The 14584-nt window shown below is 53.4% G+C and overlaps 1 protein-coding gene across 1 annotated transcript in view; it reads right to left on the bottom strand.

Moving 5' to 3' along the window:
- RFTN1 (raftlin, lipid raft linker 1) overlaps positions 1–14584 on the bottom strand; it is a 248109-nt gene that overhangs the window by 46161 nt on the left and 187364 nt on the right. Inside the window, exon 6 of the mRNA XM_045297683.1 lies at positions 5199–5402. Coding sequence (XP_045153618.1) covers positions 5199–5402 — 204 coding nt within the window. The remainder of the gene's footprint in view (positions 1–5198; positions 5403–14584) is intronic.

Below are 14584 nucleotides of genomic sequence, written 5' to 3'. Positions count from 1 at the left end.
TTGCACAATGACTGACTGATACAACACCCAACTAAAACTTTAAAAAACTGAGGCCAGTGCACTACATTTACTCCCCCCACTCCTTCCCCCACCCCACACCCCACGCCTCCAGGCCCACCTGCCTGCCGGCCCCAAGGACATTTATCTTGAGGATATCCCTGGGTTTTCTGGCCTCAGATTGACAGAGAAAGCCCTTACCATGGTTGTGGAACACCTCAGCCTTACCCTGGTATTATCCTAACCTGATAACACTACACATCAAGTAAAGACACCTGTAGCGAATGCTTTACTTGACTCCACCTCTTACGTGTCAGGGAGTCCTGGTGGTGTAGTGGTGATGCGCTGGGCCCTTAATCTCAAGGTCAGCGGTTTGAAATCACTAGCTGCTCCTCCGAAGAGATGAGGTTCTCTACTCCCTGAAAGAGCCAGTCTTGGAATCTCGCAGGGGCAGTTCTAATCCTGTGCTACAGGGTTGCTATGAGTCAGAAATGACTGGAGGGCAGTGAGTTTGTTTACTTATTTTATTTGGGGGATTCTAAGTGTCAGGAGCCCCGGAGACACAGTGGGCTAAGCGTTGGACTGCTAACAACCAGGCTGGCAGTTCAAAACCACCAGCTGCTCTGGGGAGAAAGAAGAGGATGTCTGCTCCCTTAAAGATTTACAGCCTTAGAACCGGAGGCGGCTCTTTCTGGTGTGCTGCAGGACCACGATACGTGAGAACTGATGGCTGCCAGTGGGATTCTAAGTGTCTGCTATCAATCAGCCCCAGCAAGGGTGCAGCATATCTTTGTTTTGCTCAAATGTTTTCTCCCAGTGTTTGTTCAATGCCCTAGGACACTTTACATAGATGACCCGGGAAAAAGAGAGCTTCTCTTCATCTGAACCCCATTGTTTTGGGGTGCAGGACATGCAGACCATCATCCGGCTCCTTTTTATAGTTCTGAGGAACACAGGTCTAGGTGCAGCTCCTGGCACAGTAGGGGTGCCGCCCAAAGCCCCTCTGGATAAAGCTCCCTGAAATCCTGAGCTGGTGACGGCTGGGGCCAGGACACACTCGGTAACCCTTCACGATTCTACAGCACAATGACTACGGGCTTCTACAAACCACCACCAACACGACCCTGTTTCAGTGTTCCTTCCTATAATCCGATCTAGTTTGTGCAAAGGGCAACGGTACGATTTCCCTCTTATTCATCACTGCCGCCCCCAGACCTACCAACTACACCAACCACTTGTCACAGTATATGCATTTCTTACAAACAGGCTTCCTACACTTGCCGCAACGGGACAGCCTCCAAGCCACTAAGGCTTCAGCCCTAGAATGGACCGGAGCTGGGCAAACAAGGAAGGAAGCAGGCCATGGAGGCTAGTGTCCTTACATAGGCGGGAGTGTGTCTGAGGATCAGGATATCATTAGAAGGCCCTGAAATGCATCTATGCTAAGAATGTAGTGCCATTTCTCTCTGCGGCAAAAGGTGCCCTGATTACAATGGCACTTCTCTTGCCAAGAGAACTGCAGCTCAGAGTTGAGGTCCAGAAAGAAGGAGGGGAGAGACTGGGGGTTGCTTGGAGACCACCTGCCTTTCTTGCCCAGCCCACACTGGCTCTCTCTCCTTTTCCGTTCCAGGCCTGGTAGGGCTCAGGGCTGGGTGGTCCATGGGGAAAGGCCCCGGGTGTGTTTCTCAGGGGCACAGAGCAGGAACAGGCCAGGGTCTGTATTTGGCACTGGTCTCATCCAGTGTTTTGCTTCCAGCCTCTCGGTGGCTCTGCCTGTCTGAATCTGGAGTGCTGATTCACCTACTTAACGACGACAGAAGTTCAGAATGCCTGTCAGAGAAGTCAGTGAACCACAGAGAGCAGACAGCCGGGCTTTTAAAGAGTCCCTTGTTTTGACGGCCTCGTCCATTCCCTGTCTCCTCATTGCCTTCACGGCTCACCCTCGCTGTAATGTGCACCGGTCCGGGTATAAATAGGCCTGTGTGAGAGTGAAGGGTCCGGATGTAAAAAGGTTAAATCACCCTCCATCTATGGAAAACATTCCATTATCACTGCATTTTTTATTAAGGTAAAGATGCCTCCCTACTGGGCACAGAAAGCTATTTGCCCCGGCCATGTATAAATATTTTATGTCCATCCTTTGGCAAAAGGCCACTGTTAACATTCCAAGCTTATGATCTACAAGAAGGATGTGGGAAGAGGGGATTTGCTGTCTTTTCCCCAGAGGTGACTCCTGTGAGGCCGTGCCTGCCCCTCCTGCAGCCTCGGAGATACCGTCTCTGCCTATCATGCTAACCCCCAGGCTCACCCTGGGAGGCAGGCCTGCTCCAGTGTCCAGCATCCAGCATGAGATGAACCCATCATGACAAGTGGTCAAAACATCTGGCCTCTTTTTGAGAGATTAAACCAGGGGGTGGGGGGTGGGGTAGTTCTGTCCACCCTCTTAACCAACTAGATCGGACGGAATTGCCCACATGGGTAGCTGGCATAATTGATTTCCTCGGGCCCTTCTCCCATATCTGCTTGGTGTTCACCGCGTCACTGCAGTGCCAGGAACAGCCGGCATGAGCCTACTCCCCCAAAACTCCAAACGCACTGCCATCAGCTCAATTCTGACTCTCGGAGACCCTATAGACCAGCGCTGTCCCTCGGGTTTCCAAGACTTAACTCTTCATGTGAGGAGACTACAGAAACCGTACTGGCGCCCGTGGTCATATTGACCTGCAACTCCCTTGCAAACGTAAATGCTGCTCCATGGCTCCCGGATAATGGAGCCGTGCTGCCTCCCAATCATGCTGCAGCCAATCAGCTGACACGATCAGAGGAGCAAGCAAGACTGCACCCCCTGCCCCCACCCCACACCCCAGCTCCTTCGTGAGCCCGTCCTGCTGCGCATAGTGCCCCCTTCTTGCATTGGCAGGCTGGAGTTGGGAAGGACCTAAAGTTCCCTTCCCATAAAACAGATCAAATGGGAGGAAAGACTGGGATCCCAAGTTGTTTGTTGTGGGTGGGGAGCCAGCCGTCAGCCACAGTTCCTGGTCTCTTGTTTCATTATCCCCCCCCCCGCCCTCCCCTAAGTCTTTCAGGGCTATCCTACCCTTTTTGTGAGTGAGGGAAGAGAAGTTACGGAACTACAATAATTGGCTCATGATCGTGCAGAAGTGGGCCAAGGCCAAGCCATGGGATCGTGGTTCATTGAAGTCCACAGCCGACACCTGCCTACAACTCACACTTAGCTACTGAACGACTGTACTGAGGGGCCGCCCATGTCTCCCAGGTGAAGAGCAAGCGGGCAGGGGGCTGGTTTCTCGGACCACTGCCCTGCTGCTCTCGGCGCTGGTGTGCTGGGTGGACTCCTACTTGGGTCCCGGTGCGATGGCCCCAGCACTGACTTCTCTTTGAGGTCAAATCTGCCCAGATGCCGCGCCTCATTACATAGGCCAATCAGAGTGAAAGTGTGCGTGCTAGTGGATGCGTGGTGTACGAAGCCAGTGGGGTCACAGAGATTCCATTTGTGATGGCTCGTCCAAACGTGGGCAAATCTCGTGACATAACCTAGACACCCCTGCCTTCCCCCCCACCTCCCCCACAAAGCACACACTCGGTTCATCAAGTTCTAAAAACTTTGAAGCCTGGTTTCAAAGTCAGAGCTGGGGTTCCCTGTGGGAGCCCAACTCCTACTGTTTCTGGATCTGAGTGCCACTTCTGGGGTTTTCTCACCTTGCAGAACCCCACGGGGATGTATGTAGCCTGAAGAGCTATCACATTTCTACATGTGTGCTGGACTGCAATTGGAAGTCAATTTCAGAATGGGTTAAAGTGCGTTTAGCGGCACCTGTGACTTCCACCCGCTATCAATGGATGGTGTCCCAAGAGAGCTGGCTGTGAGGACCCACCTGGAATGGCTTCATTTTCTCTCCAACTGGCCCTCCCCGCCTCTAGCTCCTCACCCTGCCCAATCTGCAGGTCCACGGTGACACATCCCAGCACCCCCTTCTCCTCGCATCACCCGTCAGCACCACTGAGCACCATCGAGGGACCTTTATGGGTTATTGACTTCTTACCGGGTTTGCTGACACCAGGGCCTGAAGCCACCCAGGGTATAGAACCTGCCTGAGTGCTTACCAGTAGGTCTGTGTAAGATACGTGTTCCTACAAGTCGCACATGCCTGCTGCTCTTACAGCAATACGTTCATGAGAGATGCTGGTTGTCAGACCAGGGACTTGTGCTCAAAACGGAGGGCTAACTGTGCCGTTTCAGGTTTTGTGCCTTCAGAACGAAGGGTGCCGTCTGCTGGCATTTCAAAGGGTGTAAACGGTATAAGACTCAAGCTCCACAATGCTGTGTTGCCAACTGCCCCCACCCACTACCCCCGCCAGGAATTGCTGGGATTGACACATTTGGTGCTACGTTTCTCTTGCTCAGGAATCCTGCTGACTGGCAGTCCGCAGGAGCGGCACACATGCTGGCAAGTCGGCCTGCTCCCCAAATTACCTCCCAGCACTGACGCGCCCTGTGACTCCACTTGCCTTTGTGCTAACAGAACACCCTGTTCAGCTTGACACATTCCCGTCCCCCCTCTAACTTGGGGCCGATTTCCCCTCTGCCTCAGAAAGCTGACACCTATAGTGCTATTCCACGCTGCAACCCTCTCCCTCCCCCCACCCTCCCCGCCACAGGACAGCCCATTACAGGGGTGGGGATTGGGGAAGGGCAATTGGGTGCCACCAGACCCCAGAAGAGTGTGGTTCCCAACAGAGCTCACAGCAATGAGGCTGTTCTATTTATTCCTCTGCTGCCAGTCGCAAGGTGCTGCAACGTCAAACCATAATAGCATCTACAAACAATTTGCACTTTAGGGGCGGCATGATCCCTGGGGTCATTAACATGCCCAGGGAAATAATCTTTTTGAGAGCTTTTTAAAAGCAACACAGACCAAGGCCACCACGGAGGCCATCGGATCCATCCCATTCCTACTGTCATTTGGGAAGATACTCGGGTGGCTGCGGGAGGTTGACAGAGCACAGGTTCTGGGCTTTATGGAAAGTTCCTTAAGATGTCTTAATCAGAAATCAAACGCAGCGAGCGTGCTGATGAGCCGCCAGGCTTTCTGAAGGGAGCAGGCTCTGGAGAGGGGGCTGGGATTCTATGCGTTGGAAGCTGAGTTCCCAAGGGCACCCAAGGGCTCCGAATTCCATACCGTTCACCATCCCAAGGTAGAAGACCGCGTTCACCAGCACGCCTCCTTTCCGGAAGTGGTCACTCATGTGCTCCAGCCAGTTGGCGTCCAAACCGTTGACCGTCTGACCGTTCTTGGAAACTCGAAGCGGAATGGTGACGGGATAGTACTGCCGACACTTCTGCTGGCTCTTGGGCTTGTTGAACAGGGCAATGATCTCCATTTCTGTTGGCATTTGCAAAAGGGGGTGAGGGGTGGGGAGAGAAGAGGTCAAATGGTGGTCAACATCGGCCTCTTTGGGTGTGGTGGGATTTTTATTTTATTTTACTTATTTATTTTGCAGTGGGATTTCTAGAAGCCTGCAGAAACGAAATAGAAGGTAGGGTGATACCAGTGGTGCCAGTATCGGTTGCCTGCCAGTAACACTGTGCGTGTATGTCACAGTGGAGCTGGGTTCTATCAGGATATTAATGGCTGGTCTTTTTTTTTTAGACACCTTCGGGTGGACCCGAAGCTCCAACCTTGTGGTTAACAGACCAAAGAAATCCTCAATTCCAAGCAGCAGCTCTGAGTCAGAATGGACCCGATGGAACAGTGGCATGAACCTCAAAGGTGGGGGGACGTGGGCTTTCAACGTGGAATATAATGAACGGCTGCTCTCTGGGATTAATTGAGATCACTTGGGTGCTTGAGACAAGGGCCCAGTAGGTCCTTCGATACATTCGAATCAGGATGTGTTTTGGAAGTAAACGTAGATATATTTGGACAAAAGCTGAGCTTTAAAACAAAAAAAGAAGTGCACCGCGGCACATAGAAACAAAAACATCGCCCTACTGCCAGGAACCTTGACACCCCCGAATTTCACTATTAATAAACTGTAGTGGAGTTTCCTGAGGCTGAACCCATAATACTTCATCAAGCACATCAAAAATACATCATTGATAAGTAAAAATAAATATGTTCCCGTAAATGAGGGTTCCTGCCTGGGGTGGCAGGTCAGCTTTGAGCAGGGGTGGCAGCAGTGGGGGGTGGGGGGCACCGAGCTTCCCATGCCTTCATTTATAGCTCAGTCCTTCAGAAATCAATAACACTCCCCCCGCCCCCACCCCCACCAGCTGTTCCCCGCCTGGCAGACGTGCTCCCGGGCATGAGTTAGCAATATCAGCCTCCAGGAGCAAGAACCTGGGATTTCAATCTCAGTCAGATGGTCTATTTTTGAGTGACTCGTTGAGTCACTCAATCAGACCCATGGCCCAACTTAAGAAGCTTTGTTTGCACCAGCGAATCGGGAATAGGTTCTGGTTTCCGAAAGTATCTGTTTGCATAATAAGAAAATCTCCACCCTGCATTCAAAGAAAATTGGAAAGGTCATAAAGCATGGCTGACATTCGCCAAAAGGACAAAGCATGTGCATCCTCCCAGCACACACCCCTGGCTTTGGCCCACGTTCCAGGGGCTGCTTCCCATATTTCTGCATTTTGCATCACACCCCAGTATTAATATTTAAGTAGTTTTACTTCCATTGTTAGAAATATATGGAAGAGAACACTTCGCATATGACCGTCAAGGGAAACACTACCCTTTGCCAAACACAGGAGGCCGTAATGAAGCCCATCAGTACCACATAGGTGCGTCCACCTGCCATCGAGTGACCACATTCCACAGGCCCATCTGAGCAAGCAAGATCATTAAGCATTCTCTAGGAATCAACACCGGGCCATGAGATTTTGTCATCAGCGACAGTTAGACTATCAGGAAAGTCATTTCAACTATCTGGTAGCATAACGTGTTGGGTTGCTAATAGTCAGGTTAGCAGTTCGAAACCCCTAGCCGCTCCATGAGAGAAAGAAGAGGCTTTCTACTTCAGTAAAGTCTCAAAAACCCACAGGGGCAGTTCTACCCTGTCCCATAGGGTCACTGAGTCAGAAGCAGCTCCCTAGCAGTGAGGACACAAAGCCAGCCTAGAAGGGTGAGGTCAGTCTTCGAAATGGCCATCCCCACATCTTGCCTTTCACGTGACACCTGCCTAGTAGAAGAAGACACCTCCAGCCAGCAAATGTGTGCACACGGGGAATTAGGCCTTGGTGTATGGAGCTGGGCATCACTGGGCTATTTTGTAGGAACCCTGTTGGTGCTGTCTGGTAGGCTCACCTCAAGGTTGGTGGTTCAAACCCATCAGCTGCCGTTTAGGAGAAAGATGAGGCTGTTTGCTCCTATAAAGATTTACAGCTCTGAAGACCCTATATAGGGACACGATTGCCAGGAGTTGGAATTGACGACATTTAAAAAAATCGTTTTATTAGGGGCTCATACAACTCTTATCACAATCCATCCATACATCAATTGTGTAAAGCCCATTTGTACATGCATTGCCCTCCTCATTGTCAAAACATTTGCTCTCCACTTAAGCCCCTGGCATCAGGTCCTCCTCGATGACATTTTTTTAAAGACTATTTTGTAAGGTCCCTGTAGCACAGTGGGTTAATTGTCAGGCTCTGAACTGAAAGGTTGGCAGTTTGAACCCACCAGGAGGCAGTCTGCTGCCATGGAGATGTACAGTCTCTGATCAGAGCTGGAGGCAATGGGGGTCCGCTGTTGCCATGGTTAAGCGCTCTCTCTAATTGAAAGTCCGAGGTCTGATTCCTCCAGGTGCTCTTAAGAAGAAAACACCTTGCAATCTGCTCCCCGATTCCAGCCTGGGAAGCCGCATGGGGTAGTTCTGTCCTTTCCCATAGGGCTGCTGTGAGTCCAAACCAACTCAACAGCAAACCAGGAGAACCACGCTAGCTTATGACTTTGAAATCTCAAGCTTCAGAATGGAGTGATACAGAGGAAGTTCTGCCATGAAGGGGGTGGTCAAGGGCTGGATCTAGAGTTGGGGAGCAACACCTAGAGCAGGGGTCCTTAAACTTTTCAAACAGGGGGCCAGTTCACTGTCCCTCAGACCCGTTGGAGGGCCGGACTATAGTTTAAAAAAAAATGATGAACAAATTCCTATGCAAACTACACATATCTTATTTTGAAGTAAAAAAACAAAAGGGGGAAAAACATCCAGCGGGCCGGATAAATGTCCTTGGCGGGCTGCATGTGGCCCGTGGGCCGCAGTTTGAGGACCCCTGACCTAGAGGATCTAGCATCTTCTGGAGACTCTGTGGATGCTCAGGTGTATTCCAGTCCTGGGTGTCAGGGGTTCAAATAAAAGCTAGAGCTACTAAGCTCTGCTCGAGTGAGTCACTGTGTGAGAGAGCCACTCATGCCACCGGGATAGCTTCAAATGCAGACCCTGTGCTGTAAGCATCGTGTGTTGTGTGTGTGTGTTTTATGTGTGAAATGTTTCTAGGAACCAGAGGGAGCAGAGAAGTGGAATGTGGAAGGTGTAGAAGGCAATGAAGGGAGCATTCGTGAGCAGGGCAATTGGGGCTCAATCCCACTGAGGAATTGAGAGAGAGAGAGTGGGAGAGAGAGTTGAGAGCATGCTTCAGAGGGTCCTACCAAAGGGCAAGGGAGCTGTGGTGTTGACTACCAACTCTCCTGCTTGGGCTGGCTCCTGGGGCATGACTTTCCTGGGTCTTCTGGTCTGTGCCACTTGCTACGGAAGCTGTCCGCACAACTCGAACTGCCCACAGTACCCCGAGGTGAGTTAGGGTACCTGCCGCTAGCGCCTGCTACCCAGACCACTGCCAGTGAGCTGATCCAGGCACATAGAGACCCTTTACAGGGCTTCTGAGACCGTGCAGCAGAAAGCCTCATCTTTCTCCCAAGGAGTGGCTAGTGGGTTTGAATGGCCAATCTAGAATTAGTCAAACACCCACAAATTTATAAGAATAAAAAGGGGATTTTTAAAAAGTCACAGAGATATTCAAAACATGGCATTAAATCACACAGAAGGAACCCCTGCTCACATGGCATGAAAGAACACAACTGTCCCAAATACGCAAGGAAGCTGAGAAAGGGGAAGGCCAAAAGGGGAAGGAGCAGGCATGCTGGGGCGGCGGGCGAGCCTCCGACGGGAAAACAGGGCTCCCGGGATGGAGCACTACAGCCAGGGACAGACATACATTTTTCCAGGAACAGGAAATGCTGTTGCAATGCAGAGCCTCAAACGCCTTTGTAGCAATGAACTATCGGGAGAATCTTGCTTTCCGATGTATCACCCCTCCACAGGGAAGCCCTGGTCTCCAATAATGAGTGACCACGAGTTGGGCTGCTGCAAAGCCCAAGGTCAACAGTTAGAAACCCCCAGGTTCCCCCGAGGAGAACAATGAGGCTTGCTGCTCCCATCAAGATTTACAGCCTTGGAACCCCACAGGGGCAGTTCTCCTCTGCCTTTATGGCTGCTATGGGTCAGGATGCGACAGGATGGCGGTGAGTGAAAGCAGTCGACCCTGTAGTATGCGCCTCTGTCTCATGTCTCCTTGGCCACAATCCCTTCTCCACTCTCATGGAAACCAGCCAAGAGAAACGGCCCCAACGGATGCCCTTGGAATGTTTCCATTCTCTGGTTCTGCAGCAGACCTCTTCTCATGAGCTCCCAAGAGCAGCCCTCGGGGGCTCCAGAAAGAAGCCCCGTGGGTGCTTCCATCTCCTCAGCGGCTCCGTGACTCTGCCATGACCCAGTTGGAAGATGTTTCCAGACGCAGTAAAGTCCCAAAGGAGGGGGGGGGGCATTGTTTCTGAGGATGTTTGGGAAGCACTGGACAGCAGAGGACCCACGGAGCATGAAGCCCATCTCATCTTCCTATTGCTTCTTGCCTGGGTTGACTGGTACTCCTCTCAGCCCAGGAGCTTGCCTGCTTCCTAGGACACTTGTGGCTGCTGGCTTGGGGTGCTGTCGGGGCTCACTCTTGACTCCCAGCATCCCTGTCGGATGGGGTAGAATGGCCTCTGTTTGCGTGGTCATGGCCTCGATGGGAGCAGATGGATCACCAGGTCTGTCTCCTGCCCAGCTGCTGGGTGGGTTTGAATTGCCCACCTTTCAGTTGGCAGCCAAGTGATGAACACTGCACCACCGGGCTCCTGGTATCCAGTGGGGTCCCAGGGACGCGGTGGGTGCTGCACCATGCTTGCCTGGTCGGCATGGACAGGGGGAGGAAGCTGGAGGAGAATGAGGGGGCGTGTGGCTCTGAGGCTGGGCATGCTGCCTGCCAGCCTGTTCAGCTAACTCCTTGGGAGTGAGGAGTAGAGGGAGATGCCCAAGGGTAGGGATTTGGGCATAGTGTGTCCCCAGAAGGCTCATGACTTAGAGGTGAGCTGGGTCCTGGTGTCCAAGCGAGAAGCCCACAGGGCTGGAGAGAAGGCAGGGCTCAGAGTCTCCCTGACGCTGTGGAAATCTCGCTTGGCTGGTGGGCAGCGAGTCTGAAGAGGTCACTGGGCAGGGGGAGCTAAAAGCCAAAAGGCTTGTCCAAGGAAGGCAGGGTTGTGGAGGAAAGAGAGGGCAGAGGGACCTCTGCTGCCCTGTGCAGACTCCTGAGAGCAGAGGGGCCTCCACCGCCCTGTGCAGACTGAGGCTGTCTCTGGCCTCGGCCATGGCAGGTACAAAAAGCGGGGGCCCTCGGCACGGCAGCACCAGGGAAAGGCAGAGGCGTGGAAACAGCATGCCTGGCAGCCATGACAGAGCCCGGGGTCTGTGCTCAGAGGGGCCTTGAACCTCGGTCATCTCCTGTGACCCTCCTACTGCACTGGAGGGGCCCGCCTTGGTTCTTTGCCCAGAGTGGTACATGGATCCCCCAGAAGTCAGAAGCCTGTATGTGGCAGAGCCCAGAGTCTTTCACACTCCGAACCCCTGGGCTGTTTCCCAAATCTGATAAGAGGCTCGTTTCATCAGGACAGAGCGAGCAGGCGCGGAGGACCACAGGTGGAAAGTTCAATAGCTTTCTGCTAATGGACTCCGTGATGGGCCCGGAAGATGGTGGCAGGTGGCAGATCTCGGAAGGGCTGGAACCCCGGGGGAGGAGCACTATCCTGGGGTGGAGGAGGGGAAGGTATTACTTGAGAGTTAGGAAGGAGGCCAAATGTCCAAAGAGCCAGACTCGGGAGGGCAGCACCCCACCCGCTCAGCCCCCACCCCCAACAGCTTTCACTGTTTTAACAGTGCTCTGGCTGCCAAGGAAGTCTATGGAATCAGAGCCCCTCTACCCAGAAAAGCAACTGCGATCACCGGCTAAGGTTTCTGGCGGCCATTCCTAGGCTTTTAAGCAAGCGGGAGCAGGGTAGGAAGGGTAGTGCTGGAAGGCTTTTTATGGCTATTCTGGTGACAGGAGAAGGTTCTGAATTTGTCGGGACCAGGCCGTCTGGCTTGGTTCCTTTATCCGAGTTGTAGCAACAGAGACATGGAAGGAAGGACAAGACCAGAATTCTGGAGACCAGGAGAGGCACAATGGGTGATCAGGCGTGTTTAGAAGTCAGTCACACATTGGGCTGGAGACCGCAAGGTCGGAGGTTCAAACCCATCAGTCGCTCCGTGGGAGAGTCTCCCCGCGCCGTTAAAGATTTCTAGCCTCGAAAATGCAAAGAGTGACTCCGTCCTGCAGAGAGAAGTGACTGGCTGGTCGGCAGAGTTCGAGTCTCGGACCCCGAGGGAGAACCAGCTGCTATCAACTTGACACTGACTTCTGGACGCCTTTGGCCTGCCTGTGAATGATCTTTTCCCGAGTAGATGGCCAGGCCTTGCTCTCAGGTGCCTCAGTCATTTGGTTAGTAGGCCAGCTGGCTCACCCTTTATACCGTCCTGGGGACCTCAGCCCAGTCCTGCTCTCTGCAGAAGACAGGACACACGCCCCAGGGCAGGGCTGCTGGCCGGGAAGCTGCTCCAGGGCAGGGGAGGCTTGAGGCCTGACCTTGACCTGGGGAAGGTGAGGGTGTGTGAGGAGGGTGAGAAGAGGAGGGAGGAGTGGCCAGGGCAAGGCAGGTGTGCATGGGCATGCGGACGGACACACACACATACACACACACCAGGGCAAGGCAGGTGTGCATGGGCATGTGGACACACACATACACACACACACACCACGGCAAGGCAGGTGTGCATGGGCATGTGGACACACACACACACACCTCTCTTCACCACAGGGACTTCAAACAAACAGGAAATCTGCCCTGATGGGCACATGGAAGTCAAGGAGTGAGAATCACATGATGGGCCACCCCTGGCCTCTGGGGGTGGGAAGGAGGGCCAGCAGCTGGGCCCGAGGGGAGGGGCACCATGCCCTGCGTGACTGGCTGCAGAGCCCTGCTGCATGGCCCTGTCTGAGCAGTCCGCCACTAGACTCCCGCTCCCCTAGGTCTGCTAGAAAGGAGCAAAATTAAATAAGGAGGAGGGGGAAGGAGGGAATCTCCCTCTGGATTTTTTTTTAATTGTCTTGCTGTGATTGCCTATTTAAGCCCACCTGGCAGAAAGAGGGGTAAAAACACTTCAACCTCCTTAGGGGGCCCTGAGAGCCAGGCAAGCTGAGAGCTGAGCAAGCAGCAGGGAGGGGAAGCGGAGGGTGGGGGGTGGGTTGGAGTGGGGGTGCTAGAAGACTTCCTAGGGAAGGAAGCCACCTGAATTCCGAGGAAAAAGGCTGTGCAGGGAAGCTGGGGCTTCGGGGAGGGCCATGGGTCCTGGATGGTTGGCCTTTAGGGAAGACTGAATGTTCACGAGGTTTAACATGACGAGGGTATGGGAAGTGCCTGTCCTCATCTGTAAAAAGGGTCTAATAAAAGCATCACCATCCTGAAGCCTCGCTGAGAATGACAGACATCAAGACCTGGGGAGGGAGCGGAGTGTAAATAATGCACTCAGGTGGGGTTAGGGACTGAACATATCCCCCCCACCCCCCACACACCCAGAGGTCTTGAAATCTTCCCCCTGGTCCCATTGGGGAAGAGGGGTCAGTGTAGGGTGTGTCCTAAACTGCATCACTTCTGAGTTATGACAAAGACTGTGGGGGAGGAGATGCCATCTGGGAGTGAGAGGGGCAGAGAGCTCTACCCGGCTGGATCTCCAAGGACAGGGCGCCCAGAAACTGGAAGAAAGAAGGACCTCTCTCGAGTGACTCACATCCTGAACTCCCATTTCCAGCCTCCGGCGCAGTGACAAAACCCATCCCTATTCTTGAAAGTCACCCTTTTCTATGTCCATCACGTCGTGGACACCCACGGTGTACTCCATCCTTGGGGTCAGGATGAGTTGGAATGGACTCAGTGCCAGTGAGTTGGTTGTGTCCGCTTCCTGGTTATCCCAGCAGCAGCCACAGCAGATAACGAGGACAGGTGGTTCTCATCCTAACCGTTACCTGTCAGGCCCTGACAAGGCTGGGCCCCAGGGCAGATGACCCAGCAAGCCAAGGTGGGCTGGGGCTCACTGACTCATCTGTGCTAAGTGAAACAAGTGTTCACTCACTACAGGTGAGCGTGTGGGCACAAGTCCGTCCATGGGTACCCCGTGGGTACCCCCATCTTTGTCAGGGCTGGTCAATGTGGAGAGAGGCCTTGAAGGCCCTGTGGGGTTCTGGGGAGAGAGAAAGATGCCAGCTGTACCTAGAAATAAGATCTTTGGTGTGGTGGAAAGGTGTGAAACGGTTCCTAACAGATTAGTGAGCAAGCACAAGGAAGCATATGCTTACCTCAATACTAGATAATCTGACACTGCCTTGCACCCTGCAGCCACTGGCACGTGCTCATGAACTGATGAAAAATCCTGTTGATCACACTGAAAAGCCCTGAAGGCAGCGGTAAACGGCCTGTGGTTCAGAGCCTGTGAGCTCCTGGGCGGGGAGGCCTGGGCAGCGGTATGTGGACCAGCAGGCTCTACCTTGAGCCGGGTGTGGCCACCACCATCTGGAAACTCACCCACGACCCCACCACTCACCAGGGGACCCAGTCCTCTAGTAGTGGACAGGGACTCAAGGACATGGCGCACAGAATGGGCCGCTTACAGGCCCCTGAGAAGGGCTTTCTGTGCATCCAGCAATGGGGTAGTCTCCAGGCAGCCAAGGGTCCTGGGCACCTGGTGATGGTCCCAAGACAAGTCTCCCCAGTTCATTCTCTCGGGAGGTCAACCGCAGAAGGTAGAAAGGCTGAGCGGAGTCTTGGTGACGAGTGGATTCCAGAATACAGGGCCCATCTGTGGACCCTGGAGGGGGTGAGGAGGTCAGTATTAACTGCCTGCTTTCTCAAAGCCAGGGTTCTACGCAGAGGTGAAGGAGCTTGTCCCCCAACAAAAGCAGCTCACACTACATGCCCAGCAGCGCTGACACATACTCACGTCATCCTTCCACCAGGAATGACTGCTCGGGACAAGAGACAGAGTCTCAGGCAGGTAGGCAGCCGTTGGCTCAGGACCACCTGGAGGGGGAACCTGGAGTCTGAGTTCGTGACAACGAGGCTCCCTGCTTCTGCACGACTTCTGCCCTTTCCTCTAGGGGAGG

This window comes from Echinops telfairi, unplaced genomic scaffold, assembly GCF_000313985.2.
Source record: "Echinops telfairi isolate 266 unplaced genomic scaffold, ASM31398v2 ScPeMD7_7420;HRSCAF=8458, whole genome shotgun sequence".
NCBI classification, from domain to species: Eukaryota; Metazoa; Chordata; class Mammalia; order Afrosoricida; family Tenrecidae; genus Echinops; species Echinops telfairi.
The sequence above is the reverse complement of the archived record's forward strand: the minus strand, read 5'-3'. Positions and strand labels throughout refer to the sequence as shown.